General features: G+C 36.9%; 1 protein-coding gene across 2 annotated transcripts; it reads left to right on the forward strand.

Annotated features, from left to right (window-relative positions):
- Positions 1-3751: 3751 nt before the first annotated feature.
- On the forward strand, positions 3752-11727 carry LOC132306186 (BEL1-like homeodomain protein 4). Of its 2 annotated transcripts, none has more exons than XM_059803474.1 (6): positions 3752-4050; positions 4645-4732; positions 5066-6812; positions 9931-10334; positions 10414-10474; positions 10804-11727. In XM_059803474.1, the coding sequence occupies exons 3-6, from the start codon at positions 5253-5255 to the stop codon at positions 11287-11289; spliced, it is 2511 nt and encodes an 836-aa protein (XP_059659457.1). In that variant the 5' UTR covers positions 3752-4050; positions 4645-4732; positions 5066-5252; the 3' UTR covers positions 11290-11727. The 2 variants fall into 2 exon arrangements, with proteins under 2 accessions (XP_059659457.1, XP_059659458.1); XM_059803475.1 differs by having other exon boundaries at positions 4645-4728.
- Positions 11728-14231: the final 2504 nt, after the last annotated feature.

The following is a 14231-nucleotide window of genomic DNA, read 5'->3' on the forward strand; positions in this document are numbered from 1 at the left end:
CATTCCATAATAATCATTAATGAAACAATTGTCAAAATGAATATGTGCATTAAATAGCATAAATATTCCAAAGTCATCATAAAAAAGTGATCAACTAAATCCTAAATACATTAAGCATACCCAATGTAGACCCAAAACCCTAACATGAGTCATATAAGCATCTCTAGCAATAGGCTTAGTCAAAGGGTTTACAATCATGCTATTTATAAAAATGTGTGTCATGATCACTTAGTCATATGCAACAATATCTCTGATGATGTTATACCTTACATCAATGTGTTTTGTTCGACCATGGTCTTAGGATCCGTAGCATAAACTAGTGTAGCCATGCTGTCATAATGGATTGTCATGCGATCGTTAGCATGTATGACAACTCGAAGATGTTAAAGGAACCTCCTCAACCAAATGGTTTCCTACACGGCTGCTGAGCAAACGACAAATTCTGCCTCCATCATACATATGGAAATTCATAATTGCTTCTTACAGCTATAAGAAATGGTTCCCCCATTGAGCAAGAAAGCATGTCTAGACTTGTACTCATCTAAATTGCCACCCTTATTGGCTTCACAATAGCTAACTAAGCGCAAATTTGAACACCGATAAAAAATATATAATTTTTAATTCATTTGAGATAACACAGTATCTTTTTAACAGCCTTTTAATAAACAAGTTAAGGATTAGATTGATATTGATTGACCAAGCCAATTGCATAACATATGTTAAGTTAAGTGCATATCATAACATACATCAGGTTCTAAATAGCACTCAATTAGGGAACACGGGTCATCCGATCTTTCTTTTTAGAAGTCTTAAGACCTATCTCAAGTCTTAGACTTTACCCTTTTAGTGATAGGAATGTCTATGGGCATGCAACTTTGCATCTGGAATCATTCTAGAATCTTCTTAATGTAAATCTCTTAAGACAAACTGAGACGTTTCTTAGAAAGATTCCTAAAGATCTTAACTTCGAATGCATAACTTGCCTCACCTATGTCCTTCATCTTAAAAGTCTAGGATAATCAACAATCAACTCTTTATCATTGCTAGCCAACAAAATGTCAACTACACACAATAATAATATAAGAAAATTACCATTGGATCATTTCACATGCACACAATGGTCTTCATCGATCATCATATGCTTATTAAAGATAATGGCTTAATGAAATCTAAAATACCACTATTTGGATGATTGCTTTAGGCCATAGATGGATCGTTAGAGTTTATAGACTTTAAAATCCTAACCCTTTACCACATGGCCTTCTAGTTAATCCATATAGAATATTCATCTAGTTCTCCATTGAGAAATAATGTCTTTACATCCATTTGGTATAGTTATAAGTACAAACGTGTGAAAATAGCAAAAATTATGCGAATTGAAGCAAATTTCACCACAAGAGGGTGTAACCCTTCACCACTAGGCATGCCTTATACCTCTTAATGGAACCATCTGTCTTGATTTTGAATTTTAGAACCCATTTGTTCCTAATAGTCTTGCGTCCTCGTGGAAGATCAACCAAGTTTCAAACATTATTAATCCTCATAGACTCCATCTCATCATGCATTATAGCAGTCCACTTATTATTAGCAGTAGATTAGATTGCCTCTTGTACAGTCTTAAGCTCTTCATTATCTTGCAGAACAACCAAGAAAGCTCCCCCCCCCCCCCCCTCCTCCCCCAACTTAAAAGTAGTGAAGATAGATGGTTCCACATTTACTTCTATGTAACTAAAGATCATCATAATTCTTATCCATAGGAATAAGTCCATTAGTGGGCTAGTCATTCCCACTGTTTTTATGAGCCTGATGGATTTCTCCTTCATTCTCATCTAAGTGACTTGGTGTGCCTTTTAGTTTATCCTCCATCTCATAAAGCTCCAAATCTTTATTTACCTCTCCTATGGTAAGGAAATACTCCTCTAGGAAAGCCATATCACGTGACTCAATTTTAGTTATGCTTCCGTTAAGTTGCTCACCAATAAACACATAGCCTTTAGAATGCTCAAAATATAGGATGAAGATACATTTCTTCCCTCTAGCGCCTAACTTCCTATTATTATAAAAGGATTATGTATATAAACTATTGATCCTTATGGCCGTAAATTACCTAAAAACGAACTTCTTTTCGGTCCACGATTCATATGAGGTGGAAGGTATTGACTTAGAGGGCACGCGATTAAGGATGCAGGAAGCAAATCATATATGCATCTTCTTAATAAAAAAAATGAGAAGGTTATCTTGCACCTTCATCGACCTAACCATGTCTAACTGTGTCTAACTGTAAATGCGTCACCAAGCATGACTGCGTGCATGGTAGCACCTTGCAACCACCTTTCGCAGACACATGTGTGTGGTACGCAACATGTTGGGTCCACACGCTGCCTTCCCGGTCTCTTTTCCCTATGGAACAACCACCATTGTGATCGTCTCACTCTTTAGAACTTGTTCATGGGACTGTTTGGGAGATCCAAGCCTTATACATAGAGGGGTGAATGACACTCTCCTTCATGTGTGATTTAGAAAATCAAATACTGCAATTTTTTTATTAAATTTAAACTCTAATTAGACCCAAAATTTTTAGGGTTCATTTATGGCAAACAATATATATATAAAACAAAAAATGCAAATAATATATGCACAGAAAGCTTATGAAACAAGGATTCCAACCATATACGTTTCATGTGACAAAACTCAATAATGAGAAAGAAATGAGTGAAACAAAATTTTGTTCCATTATTCATATTTTATTTTTAAAAAGAGATATTCTTTATCTCTTTCCAATTGAGTTGGGAAAATCCCCTTCACTCTCGTCGCAATCCAACTATCTTTCGATATTATTGCTACTACAGATACAAAAATTAATGTAAGAAATTAAAATTAACATATAACAAGGAGGACGAAAGTGTCATCGGATTACTTCAAAGTATCTTTGCTCGAAACGAAAATAAACCGTCGAATGCTTCGCACGCCTTCACAACCCCCTCTAGATCTCGCAGTGGTAAGTGAAACTACACTACGAATATGAACGTAATTCTTGAATTCACAGTCCAAAAATATTTATTGATCTCCAAAAACAATTGACAAAGGAAGGAGTAGTTTTGCATGTGTTGTACTTTGTTCATAAGTTGTATATGCTGTAGAAACTTTAAAATATAACCTATTTATATTGTTTTATTTTTTAATTCCAAAAAAAAAAAATATTAGACAAGAACTTCTCTAGATCAGGCTCACTCATGGGTGCCCACTTGAATTCAAACCCAAAGTCCAACACTTCCTAGTCCAGTGACGAGGGGAATGATGAGATCACATTTTAGTAGTTATACTAATATATAGACTTTGAGAGTCTAATTTACAAATAAATCAATCAAAGTGATGAATTTAAAAAAATAAAAATGAATGGATTTATCTAGGTGATACGAGAATTATTGTTTTATTTTTTATTTTTTAAATTTCATACCTTTGACTCTATGTATTACTTAGTAAATTAAGCTCCAAAAGTTAATGTATTTGCAATTTTCAATAGAAGTTAAGCCAGTACCAGCGGCCCTCCTCATCTAAAATTGACTAGTCGTAACTCGAAAGTACTAAGCAGTACTTGTTACATCATCTAATACGACGGTAAAACCCGTCAATACGGTGGTAGTGGTAGTTTCGTTATTGCGTTGTAACTAAAGGCATTTCTTAAGACAGGCAAGCCTTGCCTTTATAACACCAAGAAAAGAAAGGACACAAATTCAATTCCTCACGACGATTCTCCGCCGTCAAATCTAACGGCGAGACCAACCTTTAAAGTTTTAACTTTAAAGTCTTTTTGGTTAGACGTCAAAGCTAACGGCAATCATCAATCACCCTGGGCAATTATTGTCCTTTGGAGAGCTCCTCGTGCTCGTGCTCTCTCGCCACTCCTCAATCTCGCCGGATCCTCGCCGGGACTCCGCCGGCTACTCGACGGAGAAAGTGTCGATGATATTCGAAGCGTAAAGGATTGTTGCTTTCTCAATATAACATCAAGATCTGACTTCACAGTAGTACTATATAATTATTTGAGAGGTAATGAACCAACTAGTCTAACTTTGTGCGGGCCAACAACAACTTTTCTTAATTTTTCTCTCAATATTTAAGATCTATCTGCTATTGGGTTTCATGGGTTTTATTGTTTTACTTCTTGATTGTCAGTCTGTTCTTGTGGGTTTCAGCTGTATGTATAGTTGGAGCTTGTAGATTGAAGTTCTCCCTTTCTCTCTCTCTATATATGTGTGTGTGTGTATATATATATATCAGTCATATATATTTGTATAATATGTTTGTGTTGCTGTTTGAGCTAAGTTATGCTTGAAAGAACATGTATATGGATATGGGTGATGGATGTTTCGAAGCTTCATGGATCATCAGGTGGATCCATCAGTTGGAGATGAGATTTTGGAGATCTTTTGATGAATATAGTTGTGTTTGGAATTAGGGTTTCAGTGTAGTGAGGTGTAGGGGTGGTGATAGAGATTTATGAGTTTGATGTAGTCCCAACTAGCTGTGGCTTTGGTTTGTTGCTTTACGTTTTGGTTTCTCTATCTGGAACTTTGTTTTCACTTTCTTGGTGGATTTTACCAACAGTTAACTGATAGATTTTCACTCTTTGTGTGTGGAAAGAGTCTTGGAAAGGTGTGATGTTGCTTGGTCGAGAAGGCTCTGGAGCTTCAAGACAACAGAAAGGCAGTGTCCAAGGACAATCTAGTAGGTACAAGTAAATTCAGATGAGACGTGAAATGAAATACTCTCTCTCACACACACAAACACACACACACAATCTATGTGCTCGCTTGAGGTTAGTATGCTATATTACTTGCAGTTACATTTAAATTGGCTTTCACGCTTCCCTTCTTTTTAATGTGTTTTCATTGGGTATTCTTAAACTAGCTGGTTTGCTGCTAGTCTACTCTCTCTCTCTCTCTCTCTCTCTCTAGATATATATAGATATCTATATATATCTATTACCCACCTATATCTACTAGGTGTATATTTCTGTGTTTGACTTGTTAGAACAACTTTTGACCATTTCTTGTACTTGCAGAACTGATCTCAAGGAATTGTGTGAACTGGATGGGGATTGAAGAATTGTGCGTTTAATCAGCTTAGTGCTCATTGATCTCTTCTCAAAAGTGAAGAACGATTGATTATTTGAGCCCTTCCAACTTTGTATATATAGAGTACATTGAAACAGCCAAGGTAAGAGATCGAATAAATTACTAGTAATTTTGATGGAGAGCAACTTTAGGCTTGAGTCGCACGTAGCTCAGCGAAGCCGGCGTGACAAATTGAGGGTTCACCAGAACAACTCAACAATCATCCCAGCCCAGTATTTGGAACAGTTATCTGTGAATCAAGGTGTGAACCCGGATCTTAGTGACGCTAGGTATGCCAGCCATAATAATAATTTATCATATGACCAGACTATGTTTTCTTCAGAAATGCTCAATTTCATGACAAGTAGTAATTCACAAATTCCATTAGTTAGCCATCAAGGTCATTCAGCAGCTCCAGCTCAACCCGATAGGTCAAAGGATTCTTCATTTACCAATTTGTCACAAACAATAATCTCATCATCCAGTTTCAATCCTTCATCTAAAGTGAGTGGTGACCCACAAATTAATTGTAGCACTTGGAAAAGTATTGGTTCCCAGCAAAGAGGTGATTGGATTTCTGCTAATTATTCGAGTGGATCAACGGGCATTGAAAGCAATCAGAACCCATTGTTTGTCGGAGAAGCTTTGTCGACACAGTATATGAATAAGCCTAGTTACCACCATGGTGTACAATCATCTTTAACCAGTCCATCCAGTGAAATTTCCAGTCAAAATAGCCAAAAGCATTATGAGGAGATGCGTTTTCATTCTCCCCCACTCTATGACCAAAAAACCCACCTCCAAGAGTTCATTACCTCGGCTGGCAGTACTGCAACCCTGGGGCTTGAAATGGCTTCTCTAGTACACCAGAATATCGGGGAAATTGGCCGTGGTTCTTGGGGAAATGGTGGGAATGAGCTTCTTCTTCTTCCAACCTATGGCGATCAGTCCAACGTGGTAGGCCTTAGTGATGCGTTTGCACGAACAAATAGGCCGGTGGAGGGCTGCCATGATGATCATTGGAGTGGTGAATTGGGCATTCTAGCAAATAAGGGTGACACAGAGTTGAGGACGTTTCCAAGTGATTCTAATACACAAGGCCTATCTTTGTCACTTTCGCCCGTGCCACAGTTTAAAACACATGGAGGTCTGCAGCTTGGGGAAAGATGTGAATCCGAACACGTGCGTTCTAGGACTGGTGTTTTCAATGATCTTCCTGATTCTGATACGTTAAAACCTGGTTATTTATGTTCAAACTCTGAACAATCTAGTGGTGGTAAAGTTTTTGGGATAAATAGTACCAGTCAAGACATGGTGGGGACTTCTAATTTCACTCATCGACACACCGGTCCTCTGGGGCCTTTCACTGGTTATGCAACTATCCTGAAGAGTTCTAAGTATTTGAAGCCAGCCCAACAGCTGTTGGATGAATTTTGTGGTGTAAATGGTCCGAAACCCATCAAAACATGTGAGGTGTCTGACAAGGCATCGGTAGAAGTTAGGGTTTCAGTTGATGCTGCTAATGCTTCTGAATCTGTGGTTGGAGCGAAGGGTGGTGACTCTGGTGTCTCATCCTCCACATTTTTTAGTTCAAATGAAATTAGTGGTGAAGCTGGAGTTGGGAGCAGCTCTAGTGAATCTTATGGGCCCGAATATCAACAAAAGAAAGCAAAGCTGTTATTTATGCAGGAGGAGGTTTGTTACACTATCTACTACTCATCTAATTGATTTTACAAAACTGAATTCATTTCTTATGTTTTCATAGTTATATGATGATCAAATTACTAAATTTCATTAATGTCTTCGTGATATAATGATTAAATGCATCACAGTATGAATCATATTAGAAGTAGAGTTCCCCTTTCTTGCTAATTTATATTGCTAGAATCTACATTCGTGTAGCCAACGCTATGTTTTACATGGTTATTTGTGCTGTCGTCGTCTTGATCGATCCTCTGACTATTGGTAGGAAATAAGAAGCTAATCATTCTGTAATATACAACTTAGAAACCTTTTCAATGCAAAAGAAATGCTGAGTTCACTTGGAAATTTAATGAAAAAATTAGGATATTACAGAAAAGAGAATCGATTTTCATTTATAAGGAGGACCCCTACCTTTTCTTGCAGAATCGAATTTCTAAGGAAGGATGAGTACCTAAATGTGCTATTGGAGTCTCCTATTCTTCACATGGTAGTTCTTTGGAGATGAAACGGCATGGATATGGATATTTGATGTGTTCAGTGTTGTTGACTGAAGAAGAAAAAATTATTCAATTGGATTGAGGTTTCTTTTTTTTTTTTTTTTCCACATCATATTGAATTAAAATTCTAATTGAGTCTGTACACTATTATATAGCATATAATGTAGTTAAATGTTGAGAAGAGTTTAATACATATCCATATCCAGCTTCAAATTGTACATTCGACTCTTCTTGGGTGCAAACAATTCCTTGGGGGTTTGTGCATCAACTAGGAAAAAAATACATGTATGGAAGTTGATGTAAAACTTGTCATTCATAGCGGATCAAAAGATACAACCAATTTGAGTTTTATCACAAATTTTGGTTATAGGAGCACCCTACAAGTTTTTTGCCAACCCTGATACTCCAAATGCTTTCTGTATCATACCATTTCAAACCAAGTTCTAATTATTACCATTTTCCCTTATCAAGAAAAATTAAATAAGTATTAGCATTTTCTAAAGCATAAATTTCTTGACTTGTTGATTGCTCGGAAAAGGTCCACATGAACAATTCAAAGAAGTTTAATTTTACTTTTTATCTGTAAATAGAAAATTGTAATAAAGTGCAGGTTGGGGTACGTAATAAAGAAGGAATATTAATTGATGAAAGAAATGCCCCATGATTGACTTGAACAACTAAATAGAATTTCCTTAAAGACTGGTTTGTTAGTTTTGGGTGTTCTTCAAGCCATAGGAAGAACCATGTTTAGATTTTTTCATTATGAGCACGGACTCGTTAATTTCAGTGAAGTATCACAGAATTTGAAGAATACACTTGGAATAAGCTGGAACTTGTACCGTTTGCTATAAAAAGGAAGAGAAGTAATTAAGAAGCATGGTTACAAATTGGTTCATGTGCACTAAACTTGTAGTTTTAATTTTAATTATGGAGCAACATGTTTATCTTGAAGCTGTTGTACATATTAGGAAAACCAGAAGACTTGTGTGTTACTTAATGGACCTATTGTGTGAAATGGACATGTTCATGTGTACGTTAGTCTGTAATAGGGTAAAATAAATTGCCCCAAACGGAGAATAGGATTCGTGTAGCCAATCCTAATTCTTTGGAAGTTTGTATGTATATAAATATAGATAATGTATATGTACTACTTGACTTGATTGCTATAATTCGCAGCTTTAATGTTTGGCGTGCCTCACTCCGGGCAGTCAACTCAGGTTAACATTCATAATTCAGAACTTAGGTGTAATGGAAGGATCCAAATTATCCATTGTAGGTCATAATATCTAAGGAGCGGTATAGATTAAAAATGTGTATACTTAGTCATATGGAGCTTACAGTCCATGAAAGTGTAAGAATTTGTAAAATAGAAATTTCTAATGGAAGTGAATAAAAACTGAATTCTCTTTTCTAGAACATATATACAAAGTTACTCTTCTACTTTTAATTTTTCCACAGAAAAGAATGCTCACGTATTTGAAATGTCTGATGTTTATTTCTGTTCATGTTTATCTTATCATCTCTTTGATGTTTCATGTGTAGGCTTGGTTGCTCGAATGTATAGAAAATTTGGTGTCCTATAAGTTGGTCTTGGCACCTAATGTAAACATCTCTGGTTATCGATCTATGTTTTGTTTTTTTTTATTATTATTATTCTTTTTTTTTTACAGTGGGTTGGTCAATCTGGTAGAGGAAAGCACTTCAAGTTTCAAATTGTATTCATAAATCTCTAAATCAATTTGTTGGTTTTATTCATTACCTTGTGTCCAAACAATAATTAGGGGATGAATAACAAGGAGCTTAACACTTTATCTAGAAGCCACCATGACAATTTGATTTTTCAAATTAACAGTATAAACCTAACAACTCCTTTTCTAATCACTTTATCAAAGAAAAAATCCAATAAGTTGTGTCATCTTGCAATAAATGAAGGGCCCATCATAAGGTGAAAAGTTATAGTCTATGTGATTCTAGAGTTGACAACGTTACTTTATAAAATTCTCAACTTTCCAGCCCATCTAACTGTGCATTGCCCTAATTTGCCCTTGTTAAGTGCCTTCAATCATTATAAAAGCTCTACAGTTTCAACCATCAGTTGTCACAATGGTTTGACCAAATTATTTTTGTAATTTAGAATGCCTCAAGTCATGTGTTAAGTATCTTGAACTGTATTTGAAGGATTATATATCAAGTATATACGTATAGATATACTTAAAGAGCACAGCTGTGAAGCCAACTTGTTAGATCAAATCGTATCAACCATGTATATTGGTTGATTTACTTCTACCTATCATTTAAAGAAAACTAAAGAAAGAAAATAATGCCAATTTCGCAATGTACCATTTTTTCATATTTGTTGATTCATTTCATTAAACGGTCAATTTTTCTTATTAATGGGCATTCTCCCAAATGGTATGTTCTCTCATCACTGTCCCCAATGGAGAGTTTGAGTCAATTTTGTGTGTTTGCTTCAACTTTACGGTAAAAAATTAAATAAATTACCCGTCAATTTCCTTCTTGAATTGTTTTGTTTTATATGTAACACTTGCACATGAATATAGTTCATTGAGACTTCTTTTCTGATTCATTTTCTTGTAATGTGCTAATGGAAGATTTGCAAAAGGTACAGACAGTATCACCAGCAGATGCAAATGGTAGTTTCGTCGTTCGAAGCAGTGGCAGGTCTCAGTGCAGCCACCCCTTACATTTCCTTGGCTCTCAAGACGGTCATGAGGAACTTTCGGTGCCTAAAGAATGCCATCTCAGATCAGCTCAAACATATAAGGAAAGCCTTGGGGGAGGATTTATCATCACCTACCACTGGTGCAAGCAGTAGTAAAGGTGATGCTAGCACATCAAGGCAAAAGTTGTACGACTACAGGTTTCAAAAGGACAACCCTGGTGGGGGCAATCTTGGATTCTTTGAACCCCAACATGTCTGGAGGCCCCAAAGAGGCCTACCAGAACGTTCTGTGGCTGTTCTTAGAGCTTGGCTGTTTGATCATTTCCTTCACCCGTGTGTCTCTCTTTCTCTCTCCGTCACTCTCACAGTCATATACATAGATAATTTGATCCAAATTTGTTGATTGATGTAGGTATCCCACAGATACAGACAAGCACTTGTTGGCGACTCAAACAGGCTTAACTCGAAATCAGGTATTTTCTACTGTTTCAAGAACCATGCTGATATTATATTTTAGATTCTTTAGATTAATTAGATGGTACACAGTACCCAAGTTCCTGTTTCTATTTTTATTTTTTCAAAAAATAATAATAATAATGGGAAGTGGTAGTGCATTTATCCACTCTCTAGGCTCATTTACTGATTCATTGCAGTGGATACAAACCTTTATAACTTTGAAATTGATCTGTTTCGGATACTATTACTTACACAATGCCCTAGGTAGACTTATCATGCAATGTATCGTTGCATGCCATTTTGATATTTTAGCACTCTGCCGATGACATTTGACTGATTAATAAAGGTATCGAATTGGTTCATTAATGCCCGAGTGCGTGTGTGGAAACCCATGGTTGAAGAAATACACATGCTTGAAACCAAAGGATCGGCAGAAGCAAACTCAAATCCGGTTAAAAATGATGGAAAAGAAACCACCGGAGTTTCCAGCTTGCCAAATGAGGATCAATGTCCCACAAACAGACTCGGGATAAATGCAATGTCAAATAACCAAGTGGACTGCTCTGACATAGGAGATGTACAGAGTATTGCTAAGCAGTGGAATCGCGAGAAGAGGTCAAGAATGGACTGCCATATTCCAGGTAGCATAGATGGTTCGTTGATGGGTATCGGGACATACCAGCAAAGCAGCAGAGGACTTGGAGCTGTGTCACTTACATTGGGTCTGAGGCAAAGTGCAGAGAGTGCACAACAGCAACAGCAATTGCAACAACAAGAGCATCAGCTGAGGCATCATTTTGGAGGTCAGATGATTCATGACTTTGTGGGTTAAATTGATGCTAGTTAGCAGCCTTTGGTCCAATCTGAAAGGAATAAAAGGTTTAAAGTGTTTGCAACAAGCATTGAAGAGCTAAACTTCAATGCTCTTTTGGTGGTGAAGATTAGATTGTTAAGAAGAGCATAGAGCTATGAAGATGTGACGATCATGTTTTAATAGGAGACAAATAGAGATAATGCATGTAAAGTGATTTAAAGGTGAAGTAAGATCCATACTTCACCAAAAGATGTTATGAGCTTTCAATGGGTATTGGAGAAGAGGGGTAATGCTACATCTTCGAGCTCATTTCATTCCTCTTGAAACTCATTTTCATTTGTATGGGTGTGTTCAATGATACTTTGTAGCTACTCTATGATGCATTTAAGGGTAAATTACAATGAACTCCCCGAGATTTGGTCTAATTGCAAATAAATTTTGTCATTTTATTGTAAAGACACCCCTATGTCAGATTTTGTTATGAATTAACTCATATACCTTCATTATTATATTATAAAAATGGGCAAAATATCTAAGAAAAAAAAAATGACCATTTTACGCACTAATATTTACTAAATAAAATTTTTTATTTTTTTCCCCTTTTTCCTACTATTCCTTTTTCCTCTCAATCGCCACCAAGGTTATCAATTCATTTTAGTTTCCAATCGACACAGTACCACACTCCAGCACATAGAATCATATTATATATTTATGTGTGTGTGTGTGTGTGTGTGTGTCTGTGTATATATATATATGTATGGAGCTTCTCAGTTGGGTCTTTAATGGAACTCTAGTACTTTTGCTCGGAGCTCGCCGAGTTCAATAGACGCTACTACTCAGAGCTTGCCAGTTTTTATGGACGCTCTTGCTCTGTGTCTGTCTTCAATCATGCATAAAGGTTTCTTTAATTAGAAAAAGCTTACATGGTTTGGAAGAAAATACTGCATCCGTCCCAAAATAAATGTCCACCTTTCTATTTTTGCTGTTCCAAAATAAATGTCCCATTTAAAACGTCAAAATACTATTTTTATAACATTACAAATTTAAGCTTCTTGCACTTATTTTTAAAGAGTAAACCATTACATCCCTGTAGATCCACTATGGATAAATTTAATAATTCATTCACTACTAATACAATAAAAATATATATTAAAACTTATCCTCTAAAAAACGTTAGGTTCTCCAAAAGGGATAATTATTTTGGATTGGAGGGAGTAAATATTTTGAAAAACCCAAATTTTGCATGTGACGACCCTGGTTTTTAGGCCAGTACATCCTGTGATGAACCGAATGTAGACCCGTCGACGAAAACAGAATACGGAAGCAAAAGATAAAACAATGGTCTCTAGAGATTCAACACGTCTCTAGGACACCAATATGATTCTCAATGAGATCACGTAACCCAAAGAAAACAAATGCGGAAGCGACATTTCAAAAACTGACAAGAATGAACCTAGGGGCAAAATGGTCATTTCATACAGAAATGGATTCTACCAAGCATACCATTGGAAAGATAACAAAAAAATAATAAATATAAACTCAAGACTGACTTGATTTGAAGTCCGGATGAAAAAGATATCAAGTCTTGAAGTTAAGGAAAGAAAACCCCTTTCCGGTTCAAACCAAATCCTAACACTACTTCACTAAAACTTGAATAACTTGAGTTACAAATGGAATTTGAAGCTCTAATTGGTACCATTGGAAATCTTATTTCGATGCAGTCAGTTTAGACTCAAGAACGGACCAATTTGGAGTTGAAACAAGTGAGATATGGCCCTCTGAAAGAAGATGTTCGGTGCAGGACCTACCATGGCGCGCCCGCCCAAACCATACACAAATCCTGCAGGCACCCGCCAAATCCCGCAGTGGGCTGGAGATTTTTCGTGGGGCCCCACCAAAACCCCCGAAAAATCTCCAGCGCACTGCGGGATTTGGAGGGCGCCCGCAGGATTTGTGCATGGTTTGGGCGGGCGCCCGCCATGACAGGTCCTGCACCAAACATCTTCTTTCAGAGGGCCATATCTACTTGTTTCAACTCCGAATTGGTCCGTTCTTGAGTCTAAACTGACCGCGTTGAAATAATATTTCCAATGGTATCAATTAGATCTTCAGATTCCATTTTTAACTTAAGTTATTCAAGTTTTACTGAGGTAGTGTTAAGATTTGGTTTGAACCGGAAAGGGGTTTTCTTTCCTTAACTTCAAGACTTGATATCTTCTTCGTCCGGACTCCAAATCAAGTCATTCTTGAGTCCATTTTTATTAATTTTTCGTTATCTTTCTAATGGTATGCTTGGTAGCATCCATTTCTCTATGAAATGACCATTTTTCCCCTAGGTTCATTCTTGTCCGTTTTTTAGACTGTCGTTCCGCATTTGCATTCTTTGGGTTTTGTGATCTCATTGAGGATCACATTGGTGTTTTGCTTCTGTATTCTGGATCTATTATTGGATTTATGTTCGGTTTATCATAGGACGCACTGGCCTAAAAACCAGGGCCGTCACAATGTATTGGATGTTTTGATCTCATTTGACTTGTTAGAAGTCAAATTCCTCCCTTTTAGGGTAAAATGACCATTTTACCCTTGTTCCTTCTTTCGGTAGGGTTTTGATACCCTTGTCTTCATTTTGCTTCCGTTGAGTCTCGAAACTTTTTGAAAGTCCATTCTTGTGTCCTAGGGATAACGTACATCTCTATGGACTTGTTTTTGTTTTGCTTCCGCATTCTGGATCCGCTTTGGGTCCTCACATGATACACTGGGTTGAAAAATCCAGGGTCGCCACATTGCATGACCCATGAATCCTAGTTTTTTTCTCTCTCTCCCCTCATTTTCTCTCCCTTCCCTTCTCTTTCCCTTTCCTCCACACGGCTACCAGCGACATGAGATAACATCTGTAGACACCCCATTTTTTCCCTCTCCTTTCAATACACCAACCTTCCTGTAAAGGTACCCAAGTCAAG

Source organism: Cornus florida, unplaced genomic scaffold (genome assembly GCF_030987335.1).
Source record: "Cornus florida cultivar Cherokee Brave unplaced genomic scaffold, ASM3098733v1 CherokeeBrave_3.0.0_Hap2_Chr05, whole genome shotgun sequence".
Lineage (NCBI taxonomy): Eukaryota > Viridiplantae > Streptophyta > Magnoliopsida > Cornales > Cornaceae > Cornus > Cornus florida.